Source organism: Oryx dammah, unplaced genomic scaffold (assembly GCF_014754425.2).
Source record: "Oryx dammah isolate SB20612 unplaced genomic scaffold, SCBI_Odam_1.1 HiC_scaffold_4, whole genome shotgun sequence".
NCBI lineage: Eukaryota > Metazoa > Chordata > Mammalia > Artiodactyla > Bovidae > Oryx > Oryx dammah.
The window spans coordinates 80,438,880-80,466,452 of NW_024070188.1; the positions used below are offsets into that span (position 1 = coordinate 80,438,880).

Below are 27,573 nucleotides of genomic sequence, written 5' to 3' on the forward strand. Positions count from 1 at the left end.
CCAAATTGCACGGCTGGAGTGCCAGGAACAGGACTGATAACAGATTGGAGCCCTCTGAGAAGTCTGCACAGAGTAGTTAACAAAAAGGGAAACAGACTTTCTGATGTGGGCTTTTAGGAAGTTCAGGATGGCATATGCGGGATCCCTCCATGCTTGGTCGTAACAACTTCACTGAGATGCGGGGTGAAAGAGACAAGAGACAAGCAGGAGGAACGCTTCAGGCACAGGCAGGCCCTGTGGGCACCGCTGTGTTACACAAGCCCGCGACAGAGACCTGCATAGGAGAAATTTCTCCTCAAAAGAGTTATCTGCAAACGTGCACTCAGGAAAGACGGTTCTAGAGAACAGGCTAACCGTCGTCACCCCCTCTACTGGAAGGGCCTTCTTCATAGAGATGTTGAATATTATTACATTCCTCTTTGCCAACCCTTAAAAGAGAAGAACTTAAATGTGTCAATTACCAAAGGGTTTGGGGGGTTATTAATTCATATCTGGGAAATGACTGATGACTTGCTCTAACCAGTTTGTTGCTGGCATCATACCCATTTCAGTTCTCTCTAAGAGAACAGGCTGCCTTAGAAAGAGCATCATGTTCACAACAAGGAGAAGACCTTAGAAAACAGATCAAGGAGCCTTGTAAAGGGCGTCCCTGCCTAGGGAGGAAGGATGAATGAATGAAGGGACTCACCCTCTGCTTTCCAGACTTGCGTCTCCAGCTGCCTCTTGGCCATTGCCTCGGGCAGCTCAGGGCCACTCCGACCCCACGTGTCCAAGGCCCAGCTCCTGTACCCTGACGTCTTCCCTCACAGCAGCTGCCCCGCACCTGCCCCTCGTGCAGCCAGGAGACGTCCCAGCCACTGTTTCTTACCCCTCAGCATCTGACTCATCACCAGGTACTGCCAGGTTACCTCTAAGGCAGCGCTCAGCCTCCTGTTGCTCCCCACTCAGCCCAGCTCCACGCACTGCCTTCTCTTACCTGGACTCTCATGAGAGCCTCACACCTGTTTGCCCTGTGTTCACTCCTCCCGCCTCAGGTGTGCCCGCAGAGGACCATGCCTCTGAAATACACATCCTTTTCTGCCATTTCTTCCACTTAAAACCCCTAACCTCTGTCAGCTCCTCTGAGGGTACAGGCAAAAAAACTGAAGCCTTGTGACATGGCCCTTCCCTCCTTCTCATCTGTCTTCTCTCCTCTCCTCCATCACCTGATTAAGTCCCATTCCATCCCTCAGATCTCACCTGAGGAGCGGCTTGGGCCCCGTATCCCTTCCTCAGGGAAGGCACCCTGGCCTCCTCAGGTGGGCCTGTCCATGCCTAAGGCTCGGGCCCCGTATCCCTTCCTCAGGGAACGCGCCCTGGCCTCCTCTGGTGGGCCTGTAGATGCCTAAGGCGCTCCTCCTGCCTTCCCCGCCTTTCTCCTTCACCTCTCAGTGAAACTGTTTGCATCCGTGTAAGCACCCCCAATGCTCACACTTCCCCATGATCCACCCAGTGTGCTTGCTATTGGCCACTCCCAGCTCTGGTGGCCTGACTTCTGTTTGCCTTTGTCCGGGCCCACTGGTGTGCTCCTTCCTCCCTTCCCCTCCCACACCCATCGTGAACACGACTGTAACTGTCAACTACGCAGAGGGCATTTCTGATTAAGTTTGTTATTGTATTAATAGCATGTCTTCCTGAGTGAAAAAGGTGCGATAGTTTTATTAAAAGTAGCATGTGGCTGTGCATCTTCCCAGGAGTCTACAGTTTTTTAAGTCATTGGCACTCGCATATGTTCTTTGTCTCAGTGTCAGTGCTGCTTTACCTTCACAGGGTTGATTTCTAGCCAGAGCAACTGGCTTGTTGAGATTATAACATGATTTCACCCCTAGAACTGTAGTTGTGTTTGTTATGACAGGTGTATTCATGGATTAGCCACACCAAAAGTGGGCTGCAGCTCAGACAGCTTTTGCTTTCCTTCTGGTTGTGTTGTTTTGGGGGCAGAGCTAGTGATTTTCACTCTTCAGATATTAGATTTAGAATACAGTAAGTCCACTACATATGAACAAGTTCCGTTTCAAGAGCGTGTTGATAAGTCCAGTTGGTTCATAAATCAAACAAAGTAAGTTTGTAAGTCCAAGCTGCATTTTCACTCATGCCTTATGTTGATGACACACACGTTCACATCTTTGAAAGTTTGCAACTTGAAGGTTCGTCTGCAGAGGACTTACTCTTATCTTCACTCAGTGTGTCCCTCTTGGTATTGCCTTGGAAGAGCTGCTGTGTAACTTAGGTTGCAAGTCTATTTCACCAGTGATCTGGAGACATACATGCAAAATGTTTGTTTATAAAACAATTGAAATAGGGCATCCTGTGTGATATTGTGTATGCAATGGGAGTGTATCCTGTCCAAGGATAAACTGCTGAAATTGAGCTTTTCAGAGTTTCATGTTCCCGGTTCTGATAGCTTTGGGTTTTAAGTGAGAAAGTGCCCTAAATTTCAGTGTTAGTCTCATTTATTTTTTCAGTAAGCAATCTTTTCTGGCTTTATAACTTAAACTATGTTTCTGGCTTCATAACTTAAACTAAGTCCATGGTGACAGTTCATATAGAGAAAGATATGTGTGTTTGGTGGTCATGCCGTTCTCCAGTAAAGCATGCTCTTTTTGACTTGGGAATGGTGTCTCCAGTGCTGGAACTCTTCAGAGTGGAGCTTCCTTCCATGTGTCTTTGCCACTGGGGCTTTATAGTGACATCACTCACATGGTGTCTGTTTCAACATACTTCTTCTCTCTGCCCCTGGTGGATTAGTTGCTAAGTCATGTGCGACTCTTGGTACCCCATGTACTACAGCCCACCAGACTCCTTTGTCCGTGGGATTCTCCAAGCAAGAATACTGGGGTGGGTTGCCATTTCCTTCTCCAGGGGAATCTTCCTGACCCAGGAATCAAACCCAGGTCTCCTGCATTACAGAGAGATTCTTTACCTACTGAGCTACAAAGGAAGCCCTCTGTCTGCCTCTACACTTCTCCAAAGAGCTGTATCAGAGATCAATTCATTTTCAAAATGAACATTTTACACATTCCAGTCTATCCCTGTTAAAAGAATAGTAGTGAATGCTAAAACAATATGAGCTAAATATTCTTTTAAAACACCAGAATCATCTACAGACTTTATTTTACTTTATATTTTATTGTAGTTGACTTTAAAACAAGATATTTATAAATGTGTGGTTACTCTTTATTGATTTCATACTTATATTTCACCTGCTAAATTCAGACTGTAGTGGGAAGCTGTGTTCTCCTTTCTGTTTTCACAGTGAACCATTGGAAATGGTCACTTTAAAAATCTGTGTTTGCTTCTGGGATTTTTCCCACAGAGCCAGCCCATTATTGGCAGATTTATGTGTCATGTCTGAGAAATCTCCCACGTGAATAAAAGGATCTGTGAAAACCTGCTGGTGTGTGTGTAGACTGAGAAGCGGGCAGGAACGGTGCTGGATGGAAGGGCAAACGGGCAGGCTCCGTGTCTGAATTATTCTCATTGTGATGACCTCCTTCTTGTCATGGAATGACAGATCTTAGACACCTAGGTCTAGTCCCAGCTGAAGACTGATTAAAGTTCCTTTGGTTCATTCTGCAAGTCCACGCTTCTAAATGACAGCCCCGCACATCACATCTCGACACTTCCAGACTGGGGGGTCATGCCGGGCTGTACCCTGGCCCCACCAGAACAGGGCCATGTAGTAAGTGCCTTGTAGTTTGTGGAGCCACCAACAGTCATTTTCACAGGACGCAGACCAATAGCCGCCTCAGCAGCATAACAGCAACAAAAAGTCATTTTCAGGTGTTTATCAGCTCACGCTTCTCAGACGTTATTTGGCCTCCATTGCCACAGCCATTGTGGGTAACAAATCCATGGCATCAGGAGAGCATCATTCATGATAAAAACCATCTGAGCCCGTAGACCCACTAGAAACTGCAACCCAGCAGTTCACACACCCAAAGATCAAGGTTGGGGCCCTTTGCTCTTCCATTTGGGCAGCATTTTATGTTGAAAATGTTTCCCTTGTGTGAGTTTGTATTTTTGGCTGTTTTTGTTTTGTTGCTCTTATTTCCTTTTGAAAAAAAGGAACTGTCTTGTGACTGCTTTGCGCTCTTGATTCTGTTCGGAGCACTCCAGATGTTGCAGTGTCAGAAAGAAGTCCGTGAGCACTGCCTCTGGTCCTGGAAGTGGTCAGCGGCCCAGCCGCGTTAGCTTTTTGTCATGAGCCCTGGAAATGTTCTTGTTGGTGGCTCCACAGTATTTGGAGCACTCAGCCCAATCAGAGAGGCCACCATCTTCGGTTTCATTCCAAAAAACAAATTGTCTCCGTTTCCAAAATTCAACAGAGGCCATTGAAAGCTCTTTTTTAGTATAAAGCCCATTTTGCTTGTTCAAAATTACCAATAGTCTTGGCAGTGGTTTCCAGAGCAGTCATGACTAGGGTTTCTCCTGCAATGATGACAGGCTGGCTCTCTCCCCCACTTAGACAGGTGGCCAATTATGTACTCGTGAGCACGAGTGCCCTGCTCTCCTGGGAGGGCTCGTTTCCCTCTCAGTTCCTTCCTGCTTGGATACCACCCAGGAGGCCTGTAGCCCCCAGGAGAAGTGCCTTCCTCAAGGTCAGTGTCCAGGGGTTGATCTGTCCACTTCTACCACCTCTCACTGTGTCCACCTCACCAAGTGAGCCCTCCAAGAACCCAGAGAAAAGCACTGCTCTGGTTTGTCCCTTCCTACAACAAAAGAGGGCGGCAGAGGATGAGATGGTTAAATGACATGACCAACTCAATGCACATGAGTTTGAGCAAACTCTAGGAGATAGTGAAGGAAGGACAAGGAAGCCTGGCATCCTACAAGTCCATGGGGTCGCAAAGAGTTGGACACTACTGAGCGACTGAATAACAACAGCAGCAATACAACAAAAGAGAAGTGTGGTAGACACAAGGAAGGTACACAGCAGGCTGCCTTGCCCCATGGAGAGTCTGCCGGCTAGGGACCCCTGAGGGAGGATATATAGTATACTGGTCTGCGAGCAGGCTTGGGGGAGTCTCCTTCTACCGCTTACCAGCTGTGTGTCTTCAGGCAAGTTGTTTAATCTCTCTGATCCTTTCTTGCTCTGTATGTGACCATAATGCTCCCTCCTTTCCTCCAGGAACTTAAAAAATTACATGTATAAAGTACCTAGAAATCATGCAGGGTGTATTTGTCGGTACTTAATAAATCACTAATATTTATCATCATTATCAGTTCCTCCATGTTCATATGTAAGAACTGGGCTGAGAGCTTTCCTCCTGGATCCCAGCAACAGTGGATGATGTCACTAATGACAGAGTCAAGAGCCCTGGCTTTTCAGTCTGACTTTTAAAGCCATAGGCATAGTTTCATCGAGGACGGTTGTAACCAGCAACTGACATCCACTGCACAGACCTTTAAATCTTGAACTTTTTGTTATTTTTAAAACCTGTTAATATGTACTTTCATCATCTTATGGTGATTGAAGATGCAGACTTGGGGGAGAAATAATAGATTAGAATTGGGCTTTTGAGGTTACTTAATTTAACCATCTGCCTGGTGGATTTTATACTCTGATTCTTTTCTCCACCTCAGTTGTAAACAGGTGTGCCTAAGGAACTGTGAGTTTCATATACATATTAGTTTCACCAAATGTGAAACTGAATTTGGTGGAAGCTTGAAAAGGTGGTCACCTATCCAGATGCCCGTTCACAATGATAAAAACGGTTTCTGTCCATTCATTTAACAAATACTTCTTAGTAACTGTGATGTGCTTATTTGTACTTCTCAAGAGGCATACACTAGAATAGCCAAGACATGAACCTAAATTATGTTAATATACAAAGGAAAGTACAGAAGCTATAAAGCTATAAAAGGCACAGAGTCTGGAGAAGGCAGAGATTCCAGGTCAGGGAATAAGGAGGGCCTTCGTAGAGGAGATGACCCCTAAACCTGGATTTTGAAGGACAGGTAAAAGTTGGCTGAAACTTGAAAGCAGTCGCTGACTTGGAAGTAGTCTCCAGAAAACACAGCCTGTTCATAGTCAAGGATGCTCTTCATGTGGTTTATCAGCTAAGAGAGAATGATCCCAACAGGTAATACTTGCTTTCTTGCGAAACAGTTACATAAATGTTAACTTGTCATGTTGAATGAAAACACCTGAGAAGAGAACCTAAGATACTAAAGTTAATGCCAATAGCCTACATTGTTGAAGTTTAAAACCCTAACTGTATAGGGCTATGTTCATAGCTTCTGGGCAGTGTATTTATAAGTATTTGACAACTTAGAGATGAATTGGAAACCATCAGGTGGTCTTAGATGTGTTCTAATGACCTGTAGTCTAATCCCTACCACCTTCAGAGGGACTTAGGTGAGCTGAGAATTCAAGGCAGAAATAACACTCTTTCCTCCCAGAGCCACACTCATGTTAGCCTTTCAGCCCTCTAGAATATTCTTTCCAAGCCATCATAAGTGTTAGTTTGTGTAGAATTTCTCTGAATGGTTGGTATAATATTTAAAAGAAAAGAAAAAAAACACTCAAACCCTTGATACTTTGAATATTCAGCTAGGCGAAGTTTGAACTTCTACCAAGCAGAAAGTTGAATCCACTGAAAATAGCTGCACTTAAAGAATAGTATTTTTTAATGACCTATGTTAATTTCTTAAGTAATCTGTTAATTTTTTTTTTTTACTGTTATGCATTAAGAACCACCAAATGGCAGTTTAATGGAGGTGGAGGGGGTTGTAATCATAATTAATTTGGAACAGATAAGCCAGATGTCTGTGCATTTTTCAGTTCATTTCAATCCCTCGGTCATGTCTGACTCTGCGACGCCATAGACTGCAGCACACCAGGCCTCCCTGTCCATCACCAACTCCCAGAGCTTGCTCAAACTCAATGTCCATCGAGTCGGTGATGCTGTCAAACCATCTCATCCTCTCGTCCCCTTCCCCTCCCGCCTTTAATCTTTCCCAGCATCAGGGTCTTTTCCAATGAGTCAGTTCTTTGCATCAGGTAGCCAAAGTGTTGGAGCTTCAGCATCAGTCCTTCTAATGAATATTCAGGACTGATTTCCTTTAGGATGGACTGGTTGGATCTCCTTGCAGTCCAAGGGACTTTCAAGAGTCTTCTCCAACACCATAGTTCAGAAGCATCAATTCTTTGGCACTCAACTTTCTTTATAGTGCAACTCTCACATCCATGCATGACTACTGGAAAAACCATAACTTTGACTGTATGGGCCTTTGTTGGCAAAGGAATGTCTCTGCTTTTTAATATGCTGTCTAGGTTGGTCATAGCTTTTCTTCCAAGGAGCAAGTGTCTTTTAATTTCATGGCTGTAGTCACCATCTGCAGTGATTTTGGAACCCAAGAAAATAAAGTCTGTCACTATTTCCATTGTTTCCCCATCTTTTGCCATGAAGTGATGGGACCAGATGCCATGATCTTCATTTTTTTGAATGTTGAGTTTTAAGCCAGCTTTTTCACTCTCAGCATTTTTAGCCCTCCTATCAGCTTTACTCCTTAGAGTAAATGTTAGTAACCAAAACTTTGATAAGTTTTTTTTTTTAAGTGTGCTATTGACATAAGAAAAGCTTGACTACCAACAGTGGAGTCTTTGCAAAATTTTGCAGTATTGCCATTATCTTTCTTTCTGTATCATAATTTTCCTGGGAAAATTAAACCACCGTGCTGTTCAAAACTCTCCCTCTATCTTTCCCTGTCTCATTACCAGCAGTTAGAGGAATGACATTGTGTGACAGTTGTCTCCTTCGGTTCAAAGAATACCCTTTTCCTCTTTGCAGGATTTAAGAGAAGTTTGTCTTTCTCAGAGCATAGGCACAAAACTAAGTCACTATAAAAATGAGTCCACTCAGGAGTTCAGGAAGGGTTGACTGGGAGCCTGTTGGGTCACTAACCTCCAGTATAAAAACTCCTTTGTTGTTCAGTCACAACATGTCATGTTTAACTCTTTGCAACCCCATGGACTCTGAAGCATACCAGGCTTTCCTGTCCTTCACTATCTCCATGGGTTTGCTCAAACCCATGTCCATTGAGTGATTGATGCCATCCAACCGTCTCATCCTTGGTTGCTGCCTCCTCCTCCTACGTTCAGTCTTTCCCCAGCATCAGGGTCTTTTCCAGTGAGTTAGCTCTTTGCCTCGGCTGCACAGAGCTTCAGCTTCAGTCCTTCCAATAAATATTCAGGACTGATTTCCTTTAGGATTGACTGGTTTGATCTTCCTGCAGTCCAAGGGATTCTCAAGGGTCTTCTCCAGCACCACAATTCAATAGCATCAGTTCTTCAGCTCAGCCTCTTTATGGTCCAACTCTCACATCCGTACATGACTACTGGAAAAACTATAGCTTTGACTGTACGGACAGACCTTTGTTGGCAAAGTGATATCTCTGCTTTTTAATACTCTGTCTTTTTAGTCATAACTTTCCTTGCAAGGAGCAAGGGTCTTTTAATATCAGGGCTGCAGTCACCATCTGCAGTGATTCTGAAGTCCATGAAAATAAAATCTGTCACTGCTTCCACTTTTTCAAACCCATTATAGGACCAGATGCCTTGATCTTAGTTTTTTGAATGTTGAGTTTTAAGCCAGCTTTTTGCCTCTCTTCTTTCACCCTCATCAAGAGGCTCGTTAGTTCCTCTTCACTTTCTGCATTAGAGTGGTATCATCTGCATATCTGAGGTTGTTGATATTTCTCCTGGCAATCTTGTAGTTCTACAAAAAGAAGTGGAAGTCTGATGTTTACTGTGTAATTTTAATGTAGGGAAATTGATGTGTTTTTAATAGTACCTAATTGTACAATGTTAAAGGGAGTTTTGGAGTTTCTTTCTCCAGTATTTATTATATCAGAAAATTTAGGTCAAAGTAAAAAATTTTTAAACAACATTTTCACACTGTCCATCTGCTTTTTATTTCTTGACTTCTGGTTTTTGATGCAAGGGTATTCAGTTATGTTAATGAAGAATCAAATCTTTTTAAATGTTAGAAATTAATTTTGCTTGCTTTTGTAATTCCTGTTCTTATTTCAAGATCCCCCTTTCCTGTTCATATTCCTCTCTATAAATTATAACCCGGAACACCTGACATGATTATTTGTGGAACTTATATTATTTGGAATTTTTACATGGTGCATTAAATAATTACTTAGCAGTAGAGTTCAGTCTTTTGCTTCAGGAAGTAAATTATTTTAAGGGAAGAAGAAAAATAACGGCCCCACCCCTTATATAATGACCGCCACGGTGAGAAATGACTGCCGGGTAAACTGCGGCTCCTGTGCATAGTCAGTATACGGATGCATGTGCTTTCTCTTCATGTAGGCAAGGCGGCTTTCCCGGCATGAATCAGAGTGGACTCATGGCTTCCAGCTCACCCTACAGCCAGCCCATGAACAACAGCTCTGGGCTAATGAACACCCAGGCGCCCCCCTACAGCATGACGCCCAATATGGTGAACAGCTCAACAGGTAACCGTGGCAGCTCCCTGCTTCCGAGGGCTGCTCTCCCCTCCCCTCTTCCCTTCTCGTTTGCACCACTGAGAGTGTAGAAGCAACCTGAGCAGTCAGATCATTTGGTGAAAAGAGGGGAAATACTGCTTCTTTTGGTTACTTGCTCCATCTGTTAAGTCTTAGGGACATTAATTTTATGTAAATTATTTAATTCATTCTGTATTTGTGTGATATGTGGACATATTTCAAGTGTTGTTGGAGATTGCTTGCAAAGTATTTACATACACTAAGCTCTCTTTATCTTTGGACATTATTGGAAGATCCCCTGACAAAGTCTGTAGTCTCTGTTTGTTGATGGTGGAAATAAGCATTAAAATTCATATCTCAAAGGAAATGATTGAAGGGTAGGAAAAGGTAGTATTTGAAAGAGGGTTTGGTTTTTTTGCATTTAGGGAAACTCACCTTTAAATGTATACATGAAAATAGTTGTTTTTAAAGTGCTATCTGTAGACTGTCTCTGTTGAGAAATCATGCATTTTTTAACAATTTGTTTTAAATTTTTCATGATACTTAATTTTTTCAGAGTACTCCATGATCTCAATAATTGCATTCTTAGCGAATCTAATCTGATTAGTGGACTAAGAGTGTTCTGGCAGTTTGTGGAAGTAACAAGAACGTTAAAACTGTGCACATGTTCCACATTCTTAGACCCCTTAGGTCCTGAACCACCACCTTAAAATCCACCTAAGTATCTAGGGATGATGAACACTGCTCTTTAAATGAGAAAACGCCTGACGTATTTCACCTGACCTGTTAACTTTTTCTGACTCCTACATTTGGGGGAGGATTCCCTCCTGTAGTTAATCTGGAACTTTGCATAGCCAGCTGTGTGTCCTGCAGAGCTTTATGATGTGTTAGGAAAACCTCATGGAGTCCGAGGCTAGGCTCCCACTTATTAACCTTTTTTCATTTCCTCTGCCTTCCGTCACCTTTCTAACCTCTCCATCTTTGAAAGGCCGCCCCAGGAGCTGTTGTCTCTTGATCAGAAAGGACAGACAGCTAGACACTGAGCTTGCATCCCACTGAGCATCTAGCGTTTGTTGATTTCTAGGGCCTAATTTAATAGTGCCATTCCTGATCACTTCTCCTTAAAAGTTTATGGAAGAGGAAAAATATTGGTGAAAATCAAACTTTTCAAATAAATAAATAAAATAGCCCTTCCTGATGTTAAGCAGTCATTCATCCTGGCGAGGTACATTTAAGATGAAAGGTGAAAAGCTTGAACTGTTAGCTAGAAGCTTTCCCTTTCCTTCGCAGCACCGTCCCAGGTAATGGTGTATTTGGGTTATGACATTATGTGTTTTGTCTGGCTTGCTGAAATAAGATTACTTTAGAGCATTGAAACCGCACAATAAATTTTCCCCACTATTAGCAGCACTCATTTTTCCCTTTTTTCCTTTGGACCTAGAGCCACAAAAATAACCGACAACAAATAGATGCCCTGCCTAAGAAGATTTATGTATTCCTGAGTAGTAACCAATTTAATGGAGATTCACAGAGAGGGTTTCTTTTTATTATTATTATTATTCAGATAATTCAGCTATTTGTTATTTCGTACAGAGGAAATGTTCAATGAAAGGCCATTTATCCTCATGGTCTTTTGTATGGGCCAGTAGTAGTATATTTTTTATTGCATTGTGCATTTTGAAATACTGAATTTTTAATAATTTAAGCATTTATTAAATTTTCCTCTCCCCATTTATATGATTTGATTTCAGCTTTATTAAGTCAAGTGTTACCTGATAGAAAGTAATCATCCAGCATATCCAAGGAAAATTGATGATTTAGCATTTACTGTGTGTCTATTGATGGATACAGGTGAATCTGCTTAACTGCCTTACAGTCTCTGAGGGACATGGGAATGACAGAGGAGCCCACAATTACAGTGCAGCTCCTGACAAGAGTTGTGGTCTGAAGGTGTACACTTGATTTGTCTAGATTTGTGCTTGTCTATGGAGAAGGCAATGGCAATCCACTCCAGTACTCTTGCCTGGAAAATCTCGTGGACGGAGGAGCCTGGAAGGCTGCAGTCCATGGGGTCGCTGAGGGTCAGACACCACTCAGCGACTTCGCTTTCACTTTTCACTTTCCTGCATTGGAGAAGGAAATGGCAATCCACTCCAGTGTTCTTGCCTGGAGAATCCCAGGGACTGGGGAGCCTGGTGGGCTGCCGTCTGTGAGGTTGCACAGAGTCGGACACAACTGAAGTGACTTAGCAGGTGCTTGTCTAGACTTGTCCATGGGGTCGCCAAGAGTCAGACACGACTGAGCGACTGAACTGAGAGGTGGGCCAGAAATGATTTAGATCATCACTACCTCAGTCTTCCTGGTTTGGGCCCATGAAGATAAATTACCAGTAATAACACCAAAACATTTTCTCCAACCATGGACACTTTTGGATAAAGTACAGATAATACAAATGATGGCCAGTGGTGTTTTAGGAACCTCAGTTAGCAGCTCATGCAACCGGCATTCCAGCATGTTCTTTGCTGAGTTCAGACAGTTATCCTGTAGACAGTGTGCTAGGCCAAAAAACAAGTTCTCCTGTGTACTGTGACAAATTGTTACAAGTGTCAGTGAGCAAGAGATTACTTAAATGGAGTCAATGTGACTGTGAATGTGGCAATTCTCTCCTCCCATCAGATGCGGGGAGAAGTGGGATGGTGAGCAGTGGGCTTGCTTCCCTCTAAAGAAGTGGTTTTAAAATATATATTTGGCCTAAAAGATTAGAATTATGTATTACTATGGGAAAAATTGCAAATCGAGTTTAACCTTATTTAAATATACCCTTATATAATACTGGTGCTGTTAGTTACATTGTACTTATTCATGTTTCATTTTATAATATCATTAGTCATATAATTATCTACATATAAACCATTACCTTAAAGAAGATATCTAAATTCTAGAAAATATATCTACCATCTGTGATTCTAAGTTCGCCTCCGCAGAAGTCACTGCAGAGTCTTAGTGCATTTCCATCCGAGTAACCTAAGAGAGTAAATGATCAGCCTTGTGGCCCTGTGGCCAGGCACCGGCCCCTTGGGATTATTTCAAAGCTCTGCTGACCCAGCCAGAGAGAAGTGTTTCTCCTGAGCTTTTCTCATACCCTTTGTATGTGTTAACTGTATTCTCTATATATTTGCTACATATAAAAACGGTGAATATCTGTAAGTGTATACACTTAGATAGAACCTTCTGTGTTTTCAAAAACAAGGAGTTAAACATTTCACAGAGTATTTTATTTGCCATGAAAAAGAACTGTTTGTGTGTTTCTGGTCCTGTTTTACCATCTTCTGGGAATAATTTTGTAGCTGTGATGGGAGACTAAGTCAAGGGAGCTGGAAGGGTAGGAATGAATGTTTAAGTTTAGTTTTACTCATAGCATATGTTTTTTATGTTCTTGTTGAATATACTAAATCCAGGGTGGGAAAGCTGCCTTAGGACCTTGACCTACACTTACTTTAAGAGCTCATTCTTCTCTTAAATTCCAATGGTAAAGCCAGAGGCTAATACTTGAGATGTATATACAGTACCCACACAGCTCTCTCCATAGTCACAGGTTCTTTACTGCCCCTTTTCGTGTCTGAACTCTACATATGGGATTACTGATGTCAGTAGGAGGAACAGTGCTTTGATTTAATACATCCTTATAATACTAGGGGTCTTCCTCTTCTGGAAAAGGAGGAAAAAAAAAAAATAGTGCCCTGGGAGACATATGGCTCTTTGCAATGATTCACTGAGAATTCTGGTAAGAAGTCAAAAATAAACTTTTTAGCAAAAGGAACAGTAAAAGCCGCAGTAAGTAAAGACCTTATGATCCATTTGGCAAAATAAAACACAGGAGACGCAGGCTTGATCCCTGGACCAGGGGAGACACCCTGGAGGAGGGAATGGCAACCCAGCCCAGTATTATTGCCTGGAAAACTCCATGGACAGAGGAGTCATGAAGAGTCAGACACGATTGAGTATATGACACTCACACAAAGCAGGAGTACAAAGTAAAGCTGTTCCTCTATATTTTGTACTTATGCTTCTCTCAAAATAATTTTAAAAAAATACTTAGTTTGCATACCCTGAATGCTCATTTTAAAATATATAATAGAAAATGAAGAAATTTGGGGAATTTCAAACCCCTATATATGCTTATAAATTCATCTCAGTGTGATTTTTAAATCACTCTAAAGTGTCTTAATTATCATAATTCAATAATTGGCCTAATGCTTTATGTTAAAAATAATTATTTTTGTGTACATTAACACATTTAATGCATGAAGAAGGAACTACCAAGAAATTACTAATTCCTATTTTTAAAAACCCATATTCAGGCATAATTTATTATAAATACTGACAGACTATTATAATCTTAGAAGGAGCAGGACTTAACAGAAACCCCATGCCCATGACTTGCCACTTTTCTCTGGAATTGTGTGATTATCGTTCCTTTGAGCCCACTCTGGGAATAGCTAGCCAAGGACATGTGGACTTTGGTAAAGAAGCCCTGCTTTCTACATTTGCCCTGCTTTTTTTTCTCTACTCTTCTTCTCAAAAGGGGGTTTCTTCATGTAAAGATGTTCCCAATTTCATATCCTGGTAGACCCAAGAGGTAAAGCTTCAGGAAAGCCATCCGCTACTTTGCACAAGGCTGTCTTCTTGGTGTAATATCTCTCAGCTGCTTTTTTGAGGTTTCACACATTCACAAAAATAACCACGTTTTTAGCTGATCCCAATAGATTTTTCTCTGCAGCTGCATCACTTGAAAAAGCTTTTTGTTTCAGTTCTTAAAGTCTAAGTATTGAAAGTAATTTGAAAAAAGAAAGAAAGAAAAACATCCCAATTATGATTTGTGTGTGTGGTGATGACTTCAAGGGCTGACTGGGCTGCAAATGGGCTTTGAAAAACAAGCCAGTGTGCCCATGGAAAATACAGGCATTTCAGAGTGCATCGTTGAGTGTGCTGATGTAAACTCACGGGCACGTGGCCGGGTAGGCTTTTTTGGCAGGACCTCTGGTCTCAACCTGCAGTGATGCTAACGATATTAGCAAATTAACACCACCAAGCTTGCCAGCTAATTCGCCAGAGCCCTGCTCACTCTCTCACTGCTGTAATTAAAACTAATTATTTTCTAAAACATAGTAATACATGAATATGTGCAATAATCATTTTGTAGTGGGCAATCTGCAGAGCCTTTTTTTTTTTTTTTTTTTTTTTTAGCTTTTTTTCTTTTTTTGGCACACTATGCTGCATGTGCATGGCAGTGGTTGAGCCAGCACTCTGATTCGCAGAATGTGAAATGGGTCCTGTTCATAAAACCTCGAGTTTTATTTTCTTTTGAAATGGGAATGTTTTCTGGTTTTCACTCATTTTTAAGGCTCGTAATTCTCTCCCCTCTCACTTTCTCCTTCCACCTCTCCTCACTCTGCCTCTTCACACAGCTGGGTGGTGTGGCACTCACAGCCCAGTGCCGTGCAGATGGTTTGCACATTGGGGTTCTATAGAAATTCAGCGGTTATACCCTGGATAGCTACACTGATTCCCTACTCTAGCCTTGTTCTTCCTTTAAAAAGAAAGCTAAACCCATATTTTTAAGTTAAAAATGTCTATTAGTATTGCAGGTAAAATCAGTTGACCTTTGGGGACCTTTCATTCTATAGCCTAAATGAACCTGACTGAATTTCTGAGTCGGGAGCTAGAAGATGAGTCTTGCCTGGGATCGCAGGGTTGACTTGAGCTGGTGAGGGTATTTGACCTGGGCTTTTGAATTGCAGCTGAGGACTGATCCGTGTACATCCTGCCCCAGAATGAACAGAAACCAGCCCCGTTGCAAAGTAATTAGAAATCCTCTCCTTCACAGATGACTTTTGATGATTGCTTTTGAAATCATCTGTTACAACCGTCTTCTGTCCTTGTAGCCTAGGCCATATGTAATAGATGTGACTTTTGAGTGAAATAGTATTAAGTGGTAAGTGATTTTACAAACTATGGATTGTGTGAATTTAGGAAGTTAAGAAAGCAGTAAATCCTCCACTCAGCCAGTGAAAATACACACACCCAGCCTTTGCTTCCAACACCTAATTAGCAGTTTGGTCGTTGAGCATATTTCTATTTGCACCTCCACGATTAAAACCATAATAATTTTGAAAACATAATATTGATAATAGTTGACTTTCGGTGGCTTAGGTCTTGAGTTAAATGATTGCTTTTCTCCCCCTAAAGATAAAAAAGAATTGCAAGAATCCCTTGCTACTTAGATTGTAGAAATTAGCATTCTCTGAGTTACAGTTTCTTTCTCCTTTTTTTTCTTTCCTTCCTTGGAGGGAAATTTGGGTGCCCCATCACTCGGTAGCTTGTGTTAGTGAGCACAGCCTGACGAGTCACACGTATAATCCTAAACTCTCTCTCCTGTTTTCGATTAGCATCTATGGGTCTTGCAGATATGATGTCTCCTAGTGAATCCAAACTGCCCTTGCCTCTCAAAGCCGACAGTAAAGAAGAAGGCAGTGCACAGCCGGAGGGCAAGTCGAAGGTACTCCTCTCTCCTCTGCACGTGGTGTGGGGCCTGCTCGCTGAAGCTGCCGTGTGCTCTCTATTTTTCATTTGGTTTCTTCTCTTCTGCATGCCTCCATCTTGTGCGACACGTTTGCAGTCTTCTTTCCCCACCCCCTTCATGGTGTGGATCTGAAAGTTACTAGTTCTTATGGCATTTAACTGGCTGTGGGAGGGGGCGGAGGGACAGGACCCACCCAGAGAAGTGCCTTGGGGGTGGGGAGAAGGAAGGGATCTTGCCTGGTTTTGATACTTGTAGCCATTTTCTCTGCCTTCAGTTTATAGCTTCCTGTTTTGGCCGTGTCAGCAACAACAGCATACTTAATATTTTGCTTTCCTGCCTTATTTGATAAATAAGGTGAACAGCTTTTTTTTTTTTTTTTTTTCCTTTCTTTCTTTCATAAGGGGTAACCCATGCTTAGCATTCCATGTAAGCTTGAATAAGCATGGTGGCTTAGTGGTCTTATCCAGCATCCAGCAAACTTACCAAGTTATACTAATTAAGAATGTTGTTTTAATACCTTTATATGTGTGTGGTTTTGTGTGTTTGTTTGTACATGTCTTTATATATATATTATATATAAAAATTAGTCTGTTAAACTGGATGTGCTTTTTGTTATTTTAAATAAAGTTTGCCCTACCTTTGTCATTTTTTTTTTTTTTTTTTTATTCCTCTACCACAGGATAGCTACAGCTCTCAGGGTATTTCTCAGCCCCCAACCCCCGGCAACCTGCCAGTCCCTTCCCCAATGTCCCCCAGCTCTGCTAGCATCTCCTCATTTCATGGAGATGAAAGTGATAGCATTAGCAGCCCAGGCTGGCCAAAGACTCCATCAAGCCCTGTAAGTGGCTCTGGTTTTTTGTTTTTTGGTTTTTTTTTGTTTTGTTTTTTTCGGTTTTTGGGGTTTTTTTTGATAATTAATTCTACTTTAATGCTTGCTTATTAATTTGTTTTATAAGACTTTTTCTTCATAATTTATCCATGAAAGGATTTTCTTCATAATTATACTAGTAACAAAATGAGTAAAGTTTGTATGCATCATAACGTAAGTTGATTGCTGATAATGAAACCGCTGATATAAAGAAGCGTCTATAAGAAGCATGTGATTGTGCTAGTGGGCCCAAACTCCTTCACAGAGTGACTTTGTTTAAATGTCTAACCCATTGTGCGCTTCTGGAAGATCTTTAAAATGAGTTAATTGTCCATTTACGTGGTAACTAATAGCAGCCATGGAATAAATGATAAGTTTGGCCTTTGGACTAAATCTTTCATGGGCTATTGTGTCTAAAAGATCTTATGTCACAACTACCTGTATCTTGAAAACATAAATACTACACTCTGGGCACAGTTCAGCATGTTATAGCCCTACTTTGTTTCAATCTAGTTGTCAGAAAATAACAGAAAATTTGTAGAAATGTTAGCATATGTGAATATTTGGAATGCTACTCATAGATTAATGTGTGCCTACATTAGAATCATTTGAGATAGAAAATTTACATCCTGTGCAAGCATGATGAGAATCTTAAAATTGTTGATTTTATATATTTTTAAAAAGTGGAAATGTGTATATAAGGGAATTTTTTTTTTCCTTAATATTCTTCTGTCTGTAGAACTAGGCTTTTATTTTCCTACTAAAGAAATTAATTCTGTGCCATTAAAGAAGAAGAAGAATGGCACTGTAGTAACCTTTATTTTACATTCATATAGGGAATCAAAAGATCTTTTAAAAAAAAACTGAACATGCAATTACTTGCCAAGAAGGCTTAATTGATACGCTAATTTTTGTAAGACAATGTATTGAAGAGCACAGCTCAGGAAAAACAAGTTGGAGGGAAGAAGACTCTAACTGCAGAATCTGGCAATCTAGTCAAAACCCCACAAGGAGGCTGCTATTAATTATCCATTCCCTGGTTTAAACAGATAGAGCTGAAGGTTTGAAGATTTGGTAGTTCCAGTAAATGTTTGTAAAATTCATGTGGAGCTCTACTATAACCAGCATTTTACTTTTCAGAGAAAGAAAGGGCAATATTCACTGTCACCTCTTCTCTAGACATGTGTTTCGCTTTTTCAACAACCAAGATGAAATGAAAAAAATGCTTCTAGTATGGGTTATGCAGAACTAATGAAAGAGAGAGTGCAGCTCCTTAATTCTGATATCTTTGTGTTATTTGCTTTGAGTCTCAGAAGGCAGCCAACATGGGGAGGGGCGTTGTCCCATAAACTGTTCTGGTTTTTCTTTTCATTAAAGAAAAAACATTTTTGAATCAGTAATATTCTCAAGTCAACAAATAGAACCCCATGTATAACTTTTCAAAAACATTTTTTATTGGCTCACAGGGGAAAATTTCGGAGGTTGAAAATATCTTTAAAACCTTAAGATAAAATGGACAGGAATTTAGCATTAAGTCTGCTAATGGGAAGAGGGGAGAAATTCAGAGGAGAGAGGAAGTAGGGTAGGGAACTGATGTTAGAAAATAGAGAGATGACCAATAAAACATGAGTGGAGAAAAAAAAGATTTTTCTTAAAGACTTCTAATAGACCCATACTACATGTTTAAAATTTCCATCTTGCTGATTTCTGGATAATAAAGAATGACTGAGATATTTATTATATTTTAAGTTACTGTCACGTTAGCTGTATCCAGTAAGTCCATAGGAAGCTATTATCAAAACCCTTCCTTCTACTTAAATAAGAGAAAGAAAAACAAACTGAATTATTTATTTCATTTTCTAACTGTAACATAATCATACTTAAAATCACATATTACTGTCCTCTTTTTTCTATATAGTTCTCCGTACACTATCGCTCCCTGTAAATAACCACTTTTTACTTGAAAATTTACAATCACACTTCTGGCTCCAGTCATAGAAAAAAAGAACAGGGAGGATGTGATTTGAGGTAGTGGAAGGTGTTAGAGATTGCTTTGTATTGAGAAAACAACTCCACGCTCAGATGAAATGCTCATTCAAGAAGGGAATGAAAGATTGTTATGAAGGACCTCAGATTATCTCTACTGTCAAATCACTGCAGATACATGTTAAAGAGTATTTAACTTCTCTTTCTGAGATGCAACTTTAAATTGTACTTAAAATTGCTCCTCACAGTGTTCCTAATAAAGCTTGTCTAATAACAGACCTGAAATGAACTAAATAACAAAGATGTGCTATGCTTTGACAGTGTGCTATGGAGCAACAGTTTTGTTACAAAGCATTCTACAATAAAAGTAAACATTTGCACATACATGTGCCTATACACATATTACCAGGCGTATGGTAAAGACTGCTGAAATGTAAGTCTGCCTCAAAGATTTGAGGAAACGTCTGCTTATAGACTTAATTAAGTTATATGCAAGGAAAACTTTTGTGGCACCATAATAATGTCTTGCTGGAATCTTTCAGCAATCTCCATTTCTTTTTCTTGCCTCCATGACAGTGTTTCATGCAGTAAGATACAATTTTTACAGTATCAAAGCAAAATATGGCCTGGAAAAGTTAACTATCTTCCTGCAGGGCTAGTTGTTTTTTTGTTTTTTTGTTTTTTTTCTTTTGCCCATTGTTGATGAGTAGAATGTAAATGACATTTATCCAAAGGTCACATCAAAACTAATGTCTGAGAACAAAAAAAGTGCATGTTGAGCCTAATCAGTGATAAAGTGTATAGTCTTTATGTCCTAGGGCTTTTGTTTTTCTTAATATCATTTTTCTCTGTTTGGACGCCCATATACTAACTTTGGGAATGGGCTGGGGTGTCACCTGGAGACTGGGAATGGAGATGTTACTTGTCCACCAATCCCTTCTCAGCTTTCAGTCTTATTAGACTGTGTCCACATTCATTTAGCACCTTGCTCACTGAAAGTCTATTTATAGGCTGTTTTAATCAGCTGTTGATTCTTAGTTGGATGGTGCCAGACTTTTCAGACCTTTCTCATTTGAGTATTCACTTATAGAATAAATACCTACTGAGTACCTTCAGTGTGATGTCACTGTTGGTGATTCAAAATCAATATAGGTCCTGCCCTGTGGAACGTAAGGTCTGGTCAGAAGAGTGGAGGGTAGACAGCTAATCCCACGCAGGACACACACCTCGATGCCCTGTGAGGCCAGGTGCCACTAAGGACAAATAAAACTTGTGATGATTCAGACCAGGGAGCTGGCCTCAGAGGAGGACTCTTCTAGGACCTGATGCATAACTGAGGCTTGACCACTTTCTTTACATATAGATGCCTTTTTCTACATTATAGCACCATAAAGTGCATTTTTAAAGATCTAAAAACTATGAAAAATAAAACTATTAAAAGCAATTATCTTCATTAAGATTTTCTCATTTTATGAGAACAAATTGAGACATGTAGAAGTTAATCAAACTTAAGTTCATTTAACAAAGAACAGTAAGAAAAGTTAAACTATGGATAGTCCAACTAAGTGAATCATTCCTTTAGACCCATTTCCGTTTATGAGAATGCAGTCCTTTCTCATAAATAGGAACAAACACCAGTCTCATTGCTTGGGTCATGATGAACTGTTCTCCTGGAGCCCTTCCACATTTGGGGTTTAGAGAGGACCAGGCCAGAAATAGCCGTTGGTTCTTACATTCAGGATGTTGGTGGAGCACTTAGAGTAATTGTAAATTGAAATGATTGATTTTATATCTCTTATTTTTAAATTGAATCTCAATTTTTTACCTCTCAATTTTTCACAGATGAAATAAAAGGGGGAGGTTCATGGTGGTAGTGGTTTGTTGTTATGTTAATTGATTTTAGATGATAGTGCTTTTTTCCTCTGATTCTTATTTCAGATTTTTTTTTTTAAAAGATTGGGTTCATTTTTTCAATGTGCCTCCCAATAAAGACAAAAAATTTTTCAGCACTAGGATTTAGAAACCTCTTGTTAGTAACTACCTCATTAATGATGACAAAGCTTCTGTAATGTTTCCAGAATGAGAATGTGGTATAAGATGTGTTAGAATAATTTCCCTAGTCAGAGACTCCTTGGATATAAGAATATGATAAAATGCACAAACTTATTTGGATATGGAATGTGTTCCATATTTCTGGTATATACATGAATTTATAAGACATATATAGGAATATGTATATACATTTTAAGTTCTTATCTAAAGTAACTGTTAGGTGATTTGCTCTTTAGCTTCATCAATATAAATTGTAAAAGGTCACAGTTTTTTTTTTTTATCCTGCCACTCTACATTTTTTATTTATATCAGCTGTATCACCCATTTTTATATGTTTTATATAAAGATTTTATGTTTCAATAATTCTAAAGCTGAAGGCTTAAAATTTCAGCAAAAATAGCTTGGGAAATTACATGTTAATTGGAAGGACCTCTGCCACCCATCAGCTTGATTAATTTCATTCTCAACCATCCTTTCTCAGGCCCTAGTTTTATTGGGAATCACTTTGCTAAACAAGGTAGCATCAAACCTTGGTGACAATTATGTTATTTAACTCACCATCCCCATTTCAGGTCACATCCCATGTTTAAAATTATGTTGAGCTAAATATAACCAAAAAGAGTTAAAAAAAACTTCATCTAACATAATATTATACATTTCAAATGATAACCTAGTAAATAAACATGACTAAATGAACTATATTATTATTCCAAGGAAATATTTAATTGAGAATTTACAAGTGATTTTGCACAAGAATCCCACAGTTGCAGATATTACAAGTACACAAATATTGTTACAAATACAGAGACATAAAAGAAAGGGAAAATATACAGCTGGGCTGTGTAGGACAAAAAGTATTACCTTCCCAGATCACATAATCCAGAGGGTGAGCTTCAGGTGTGCAGAAACAGCCACTTCTGACATTTAGTATCAAATGTAAAATTAGAAAAATGAAATACCAAGAATTAGAACATCAGTATAAACCAAATGGGCACCTAAAAGTAAATGTTCATAAATAAGCTGGGAGTATGAAATAGCACATGTGTTTGTGATGAACACATGTTTGCTTAAGAAATCTATTAAAATTACCTTGACAGAAAAGTTCAAGAAATCTTAAGTCAGGAAAGCAGATCATTCTGAGAGAATGCTAGTAACTGGCCATTAATTTAGAAGGCTCTCAAATGTAAAGCGCACACACTGCTGGGTCCAATGACATGTGACCAGTCTTGTATTTTTCAACACACATCATGTATGTGCTCTACCTCCATATGATTTAGTTTTAATAAAGCTATACATTGGTCATTCATATTTTGACAAGGAAATGTAGGTGTCTATCTAATGAGGAGGGGGGCTCTATAATATTACAGTTGAAACTTTAAACTCAGTGTAGCCATTCAATGAACTTGTACCCTTTTTTAAAAAAAAAAGAAAAAATGACATGAGGGGTCATTGGAGTCTTGCCTTCTGGGATTCAATGCTTATATTGATAAAGTAAAAAAGATTTTTTTTCTGTTTTTGTTTTTCAAGTATATAAAAGGGGGAGTTTGGGCCCTTTAGTTAAAGTCAAAGTAAATTTTTAATTAAGAAAATGTATACTTTGTGCCTGAACTAGTAGCCTTCATTCCTGATTGTTGTGTGATAGCAGTAGTTTTAAAATTTCTTCTCTTCTTGTATTTGGTAGCTCATTACTTTTTTTCTCGCCTTCTTCCATTTCCCTCGGCCCGCTTATGCCCCATCTCCAAATGCTGCCCTGGGCTCTAGAAGTCCAGCTCATCCACTACCACTGGGGAAAAGATCACAAAGGTGTATGAGCTGGGGAATGAGCCAGAGAGGAAGCTGTGGGTGGACCGCTACCTCACCTTCATGGAGGAGAGGGGCTCCCCGGTCTCAAGTCTGCCTGCGGTGGGCAAGAAGCCCTTGGACCTGTTCCGACTCTATGTCTGCGTCAAAGAGATCGGAGGTTTGGCACAGGTGAGAACAGCTGAATGAGGAGATGCTATGGATGAGCTTTGAATATGCAAACTTGAATGTTTTTTTCTCACAAAGAAAAAGCTGAGCCTCTAGGAAGGTCACTTTACTGGATCCATGTTCACGTGTGGCAGGTCGGGGGCGGGGGCTGCACTGGGGTCAGGGACCTCGATCTGCCACCCATTCGCAGAGTGACTTCAGGTCATTTATATGGACTCAATCCTCAACGGTAAAATGAGACATTCGAGCTAGGTTTTGCTTCAGGGTCCCTAACAGCTCTAGAATTCTGTGGAATCTGTGTTAGAATTTCATGGTAAACAGAAATGTTTTGCAAATGACTAAATTGTCTGGATCAGATATAAATCAAATTCGCTGTTTCCCTTTATCCAGAGCAAGTTAACAAGAAAACTGTCATCCTTGTACAACCATGTCCGCTGTACCTAGGTGACAGGAGGGGCAGTGCTGTCCTTTCCCACGGCTGGGGGCACCCAGGTGCAGAATGCCTGGAGGCACTCCTTTTGGGGTTGTGCGGATGCCTCCCTTGCACTTGCCCCCTTCATTCTGTACCCTAGGGGCCACATTCTCCTTTCCCTTGTCACAGCCCTGTTTTTAGCACTGGGGTGGGTTTGTATGTCCATATCCCGAAGTAGAATGGAGAAAAGGGCCCGCAGGGGTGAGTGCCTGCCGCATCCTGGGCACCATCCTTTTTCTTGTCACTTCTCCCTCAACACTCATGGAATGCAGAGTCGTCAGCCCTGAAGAAGAGATGTAACAGATTAAAGTACAGTCGTCCCCTGGGGTCCACAGAGCACTGGTTCCAGGATCCCCACAAATACTGAAACCCTGTGAGCTCAAGCCTCTTTATTTCTGGAACCTACACACCACCTCCCATATACTTCAGATCATCTCTCAGTTACTTATAATACCCAATACAGTGTAATGCTATGTAAATAGTTGCTGGTACAAGTTCAAGTTTTGCTTTTTGGAACTTTCTTTTGGGCGGGGTGGGGGGGCTTTTTTTTTCTTTTTCAATACTTTCAATTCACAATTGGTTGAATTCACAAAATCAGATCCAGGGAACAGGGAAGGCCAACTGTACAAGAATGTTGTGGCCCAGGGACTCTCAGGGTAGGTGGTGGGGCCAAGTTTGTTTGATTGCGAAGTACATGCCCTTTATCTGCCCTTGGTTCTCCGACCTAGCTGTTCATTAGCAGCACCTGGGAGCATTTAAAACCTGTCAGTTCCTGGGCTCCTTCCCAGACCAGTGAAAGGAGCTGCTCCGGGCCTCAGGTGTTCCAGGCCTCACTATCCAAAGGTAGATCAGCTGATGCACAGCTATCACTGAGGACCTTGCAGGGCTTGCAGGAGAGGCTTTTGTTCTCAGCCCTCCCTGAGGAGCCTCCTCCCACCCGAGACTGAGGCCTCCAAGTGAAGCAATTAGAGCTTGACTCCAGAAGGCGTAATCAGATGGGATCACAGGATGCAGACCCGGTGTGACCAGGTGTGGGTGATGGCCAGCGAAGGGTTTCACCCAGCTCACAGAGGCAAGGAACCGTCAGGACACCTCACTCAGCCAAGTGGACTCCCAGGTTGGGTCTTAGCTGATGAAGTTGCTTTAATGTAGTAGTGATTCCCAGCAGTGAGGCCTTGGCCGCATTGTCACTCACACCCCATCAGATGTGGTTCGAACAGGTGCTGCAGCCCCAGAGGGATCAGCTAAAAGCCTTGCTTTTCAGGGTGTCCCAGGCAGCGCTCTGCCTGCTATTTCAGAAGCAGTCACAGGCCTGCCTGTTGCAGCCTGGCATTCAGTACCAAAAATGGCACTAAGCATTCCCAAGAGTATTCTCTGGTTTCTCACACACCATTTAATACCAAGTAAATGGACATAAAGAGCTTTGTGAGGAAGTTTGAATCCAAAAATTGAACATTTCATTCAAACTCACTGTGCCTTTAACCCATGCTACTTAACACAGGACACATCTAAAGGCAAAATATTCCCCAGGCATTTGCAGGCCTTCATGTTTCCTTCGTGTGTCAGCCTCGTGTGACCTGTTCCCATTGGGAATCAAAAAGTTAGACCAATTCGTCAAATCTTATGTAACATTTGAGGATTCCCTTCCTTTCTTCTCTTCTTTTTTTTGCAGTTGTATTCCCTCCAGCCTGAGTGTAAGTGGGAACACTGGATGGTCCTATGTGCCCCTTCCCAAGCCCACTGGTGCTGCCATGTCAGCTAGCTGGTGGCTCCACAGCTCAGACAAGGTTGATGACTTCTGCTGGACTGTTAGGTTGGACTCATTTGGTTGAGGCCTCCTTCACCCAACACTACAAGAAAGCCTCACGTGAAAGACTGGGCATGAACAGAAATTATGAGGCTCATCTTTCTGGAAGCTTGTGGCTGTTGGAAGGAGACATTGTTTTTCTTATTAAGGCTCAGATACTTAAATTGCAAAATAATTCTGTTATTGCTTTTTAAATTAGTTTTTAGACACCCTTTTATAAAAAAAAATAAGAGTGAGATGGGGGTGAGCAAGAGCACCTTTGCTCAGAGATAAATCGCCGGCTCCGAGCAGCACCCGCTCTGGCAGACTCGGAGGCATTAGAAGATGCACCGGGCAGAAGAATCTCCATGAGCAATGCTTTTTATGTAGCTATCAGCAGGTTCCTTAATGGTTTTATAACTGTAAATGCTGTCTATGCACTACTGAGTGGGAGTAATGAACATTAGTTAAAAGAGGCAAATGAAAAAAAAAAAAAACCAAGATATTAAGTGCTTTTTTTTGTTTCCTGGCTTTAAACAAGCCACTTTGCTGCAAACCAGTGATCCTGCCCTTTTTTTTTTTTTTTTGGCTAGGTTAATAAAAACAAGAAGTGGCGTGAGCTGGCAACCAACCTAAATGTTGGCACTTCGAGCAGTGCAGCAAGCTCCCTGAAAAAGCAGTATATTCAGTACCTGTTTGCCTTTGAGTGCAAGATCGAGCGTGGGGAGGAGCCCCCGCCGGAAGTCTTCAGCACGGGCGACACCAAGAAGCAGCCCAAGCTCCAGCCGCCATCTCCTGGTAAGTGGGGGCGCTGCAGCCGGGAGCCCCTCCCAGGCTCTGAAACGGCCACTCAGCAGAGCAAAGAGGACACACTGGGGTCCGAGAGAGGGGAAGGGGCATCCTGTCTTCTCTTGTTTGTTTAACTGGACCCTATTAGCAGTGCCTAAGGGAAGAAAGAATGAACTGGGGATATTGTGTTTCTGCTCTGCACTTCAAAGGTGCCGATCTTTTGCTTTACCTTTTCTAGTCAAAGTAGACTTCAGGTTCTGAGTTATATACCTTAATTCCTATACAGTTATTTTTAAATATACCATCTAACTATCAAAATGTCTTCCCATTAACCTGTGCTCATACTGGAAATGCCACCCTGCAGATATAATAGCCAGCTTCCACCAGCTCTGCCTCTGTCAGAGATACTTAGATTTGTACACAGCAAAATGAAATTTGGACTTCGTATTTAATGTTCCCTACCAAGCAAGTTTTTGTTTGTAGGGAATTCAGCAAAATTCATGATAAAGGTCTGTATAGCCCTGTTTCTGCGAAAGTGGAGTCCAACTTAGCTTTGAGCTAGAGGTCAGGAATCTAAGCAAATACTGCTTGGGAATAATGGTGATTCACTTGAATTCACAGAAGCAAAATCATACAAATGGTACGTGCCTTCTCTGCTGTCTCTCCACTCAGCTGTTGGACGCCCTGCCGTCCTTTCGGCTCTCCTGCTGGCTTCTGTTCTACTGTTAGCGTTTCAGATTTGAAATTACTGAATCACTAATTCTGATAAATCCAATATTGAAGATGAGAAGAGATTTGAATCATCCTTAGTTCTGGGTGACTTCACTCAAGTTAAGTTTGATCATTCTGTGGTCTGTTTCTGGCCGTGTCCAAGCCCTGTGTTGGTCACACTTGCCTACACTGTCCTGCATATGAAGTGGCTGAGTGTTCCTGCCACATCCCCCAACACTGTTAAGCAGTTGAATGATCATAGCCAGTGTTTCTTGAGCACTTAGAGTGTGCCAGGGCTTTCCCGTTTAATCTTCATATGAGCCCTGTGATACAGATACTGTTCTAAAACCCCTGAGAAAACCAAGGCACATACAGTCTCAGCAGACTGGCCCATTGTTGCTAATGAGGGGGAGGACCAGGCTTTGATCCCAGACATCTGGCTCTAGAATTAGAGATCCAGGTGTACCTACCACACTTTGTGCTTAAAGCAGCGCTGTAATAGGTAAACTGTTTACACACAGAAAGTGGTACCTGTAAGCCAAAGAAAGGAGTTGTTTCTCTTTTAATTACTTGCTCTAGCTGACATCTGGAGGGCAGTGCTAATATCTAAGACCACTAATCAAGAGATCTCAAATAAATACTTTTTAGGCCCAGGGTACATGTGTAATAAGCACACCTCAATATAGATCTGTTGGTTCTAAATACAAGTAGAGAAGTTCCTCTCTCTCACCCCGTCCTTAAAGATCCACAGCCTTTGCCAGTTATGATGGACTTTAAAAACTGTGAAATCTAATTTCGAAAATCTCACATTACATTCCGTTCACAGAGTAAAACAAGCT

At 41.2% G+C, this 27,573-nt stretch overlaps 1 protein-coding gene across 1 annotated transcript in view; it reads left to right on the forward strand.

Moving 5' to 3' along the window:
* The window catches only part of ARID1B (AT-rich interaction domain 1B), a 420,009-nt gene that overhangs the window by 366,477 nt on the left and 25,959 nt on the right, over nucleotides 1-27,573 (forward strand). Inside the window, exons 9-13 of the mRNA XM_040238889.1 lie at nucleotides 9,365-9,510; nucleotides 15,969-16,078; nucleotides 16,782-16,940; nucleotides 22,770-22,979; nucleotides 25,828-26,032. Coding sequence (XP_040094823.1) covers nucleotides 9,365-9,510; nucleotides 15,969-16,078; nucleotides 16,782-16,940; nucleotides 22,770-22,979; nucleotides 25,828-26,032 — 830 coding nt within the window. The remainder of the gene's footprint in view (nucleotides 1-9,364; nucleotides 9,511-15,968; nucleotides 16,079-16,781; nucleotides 16,941-22,769; nucleotides 22,980-25,827; nucleotides 26,033-27,573) is intronic.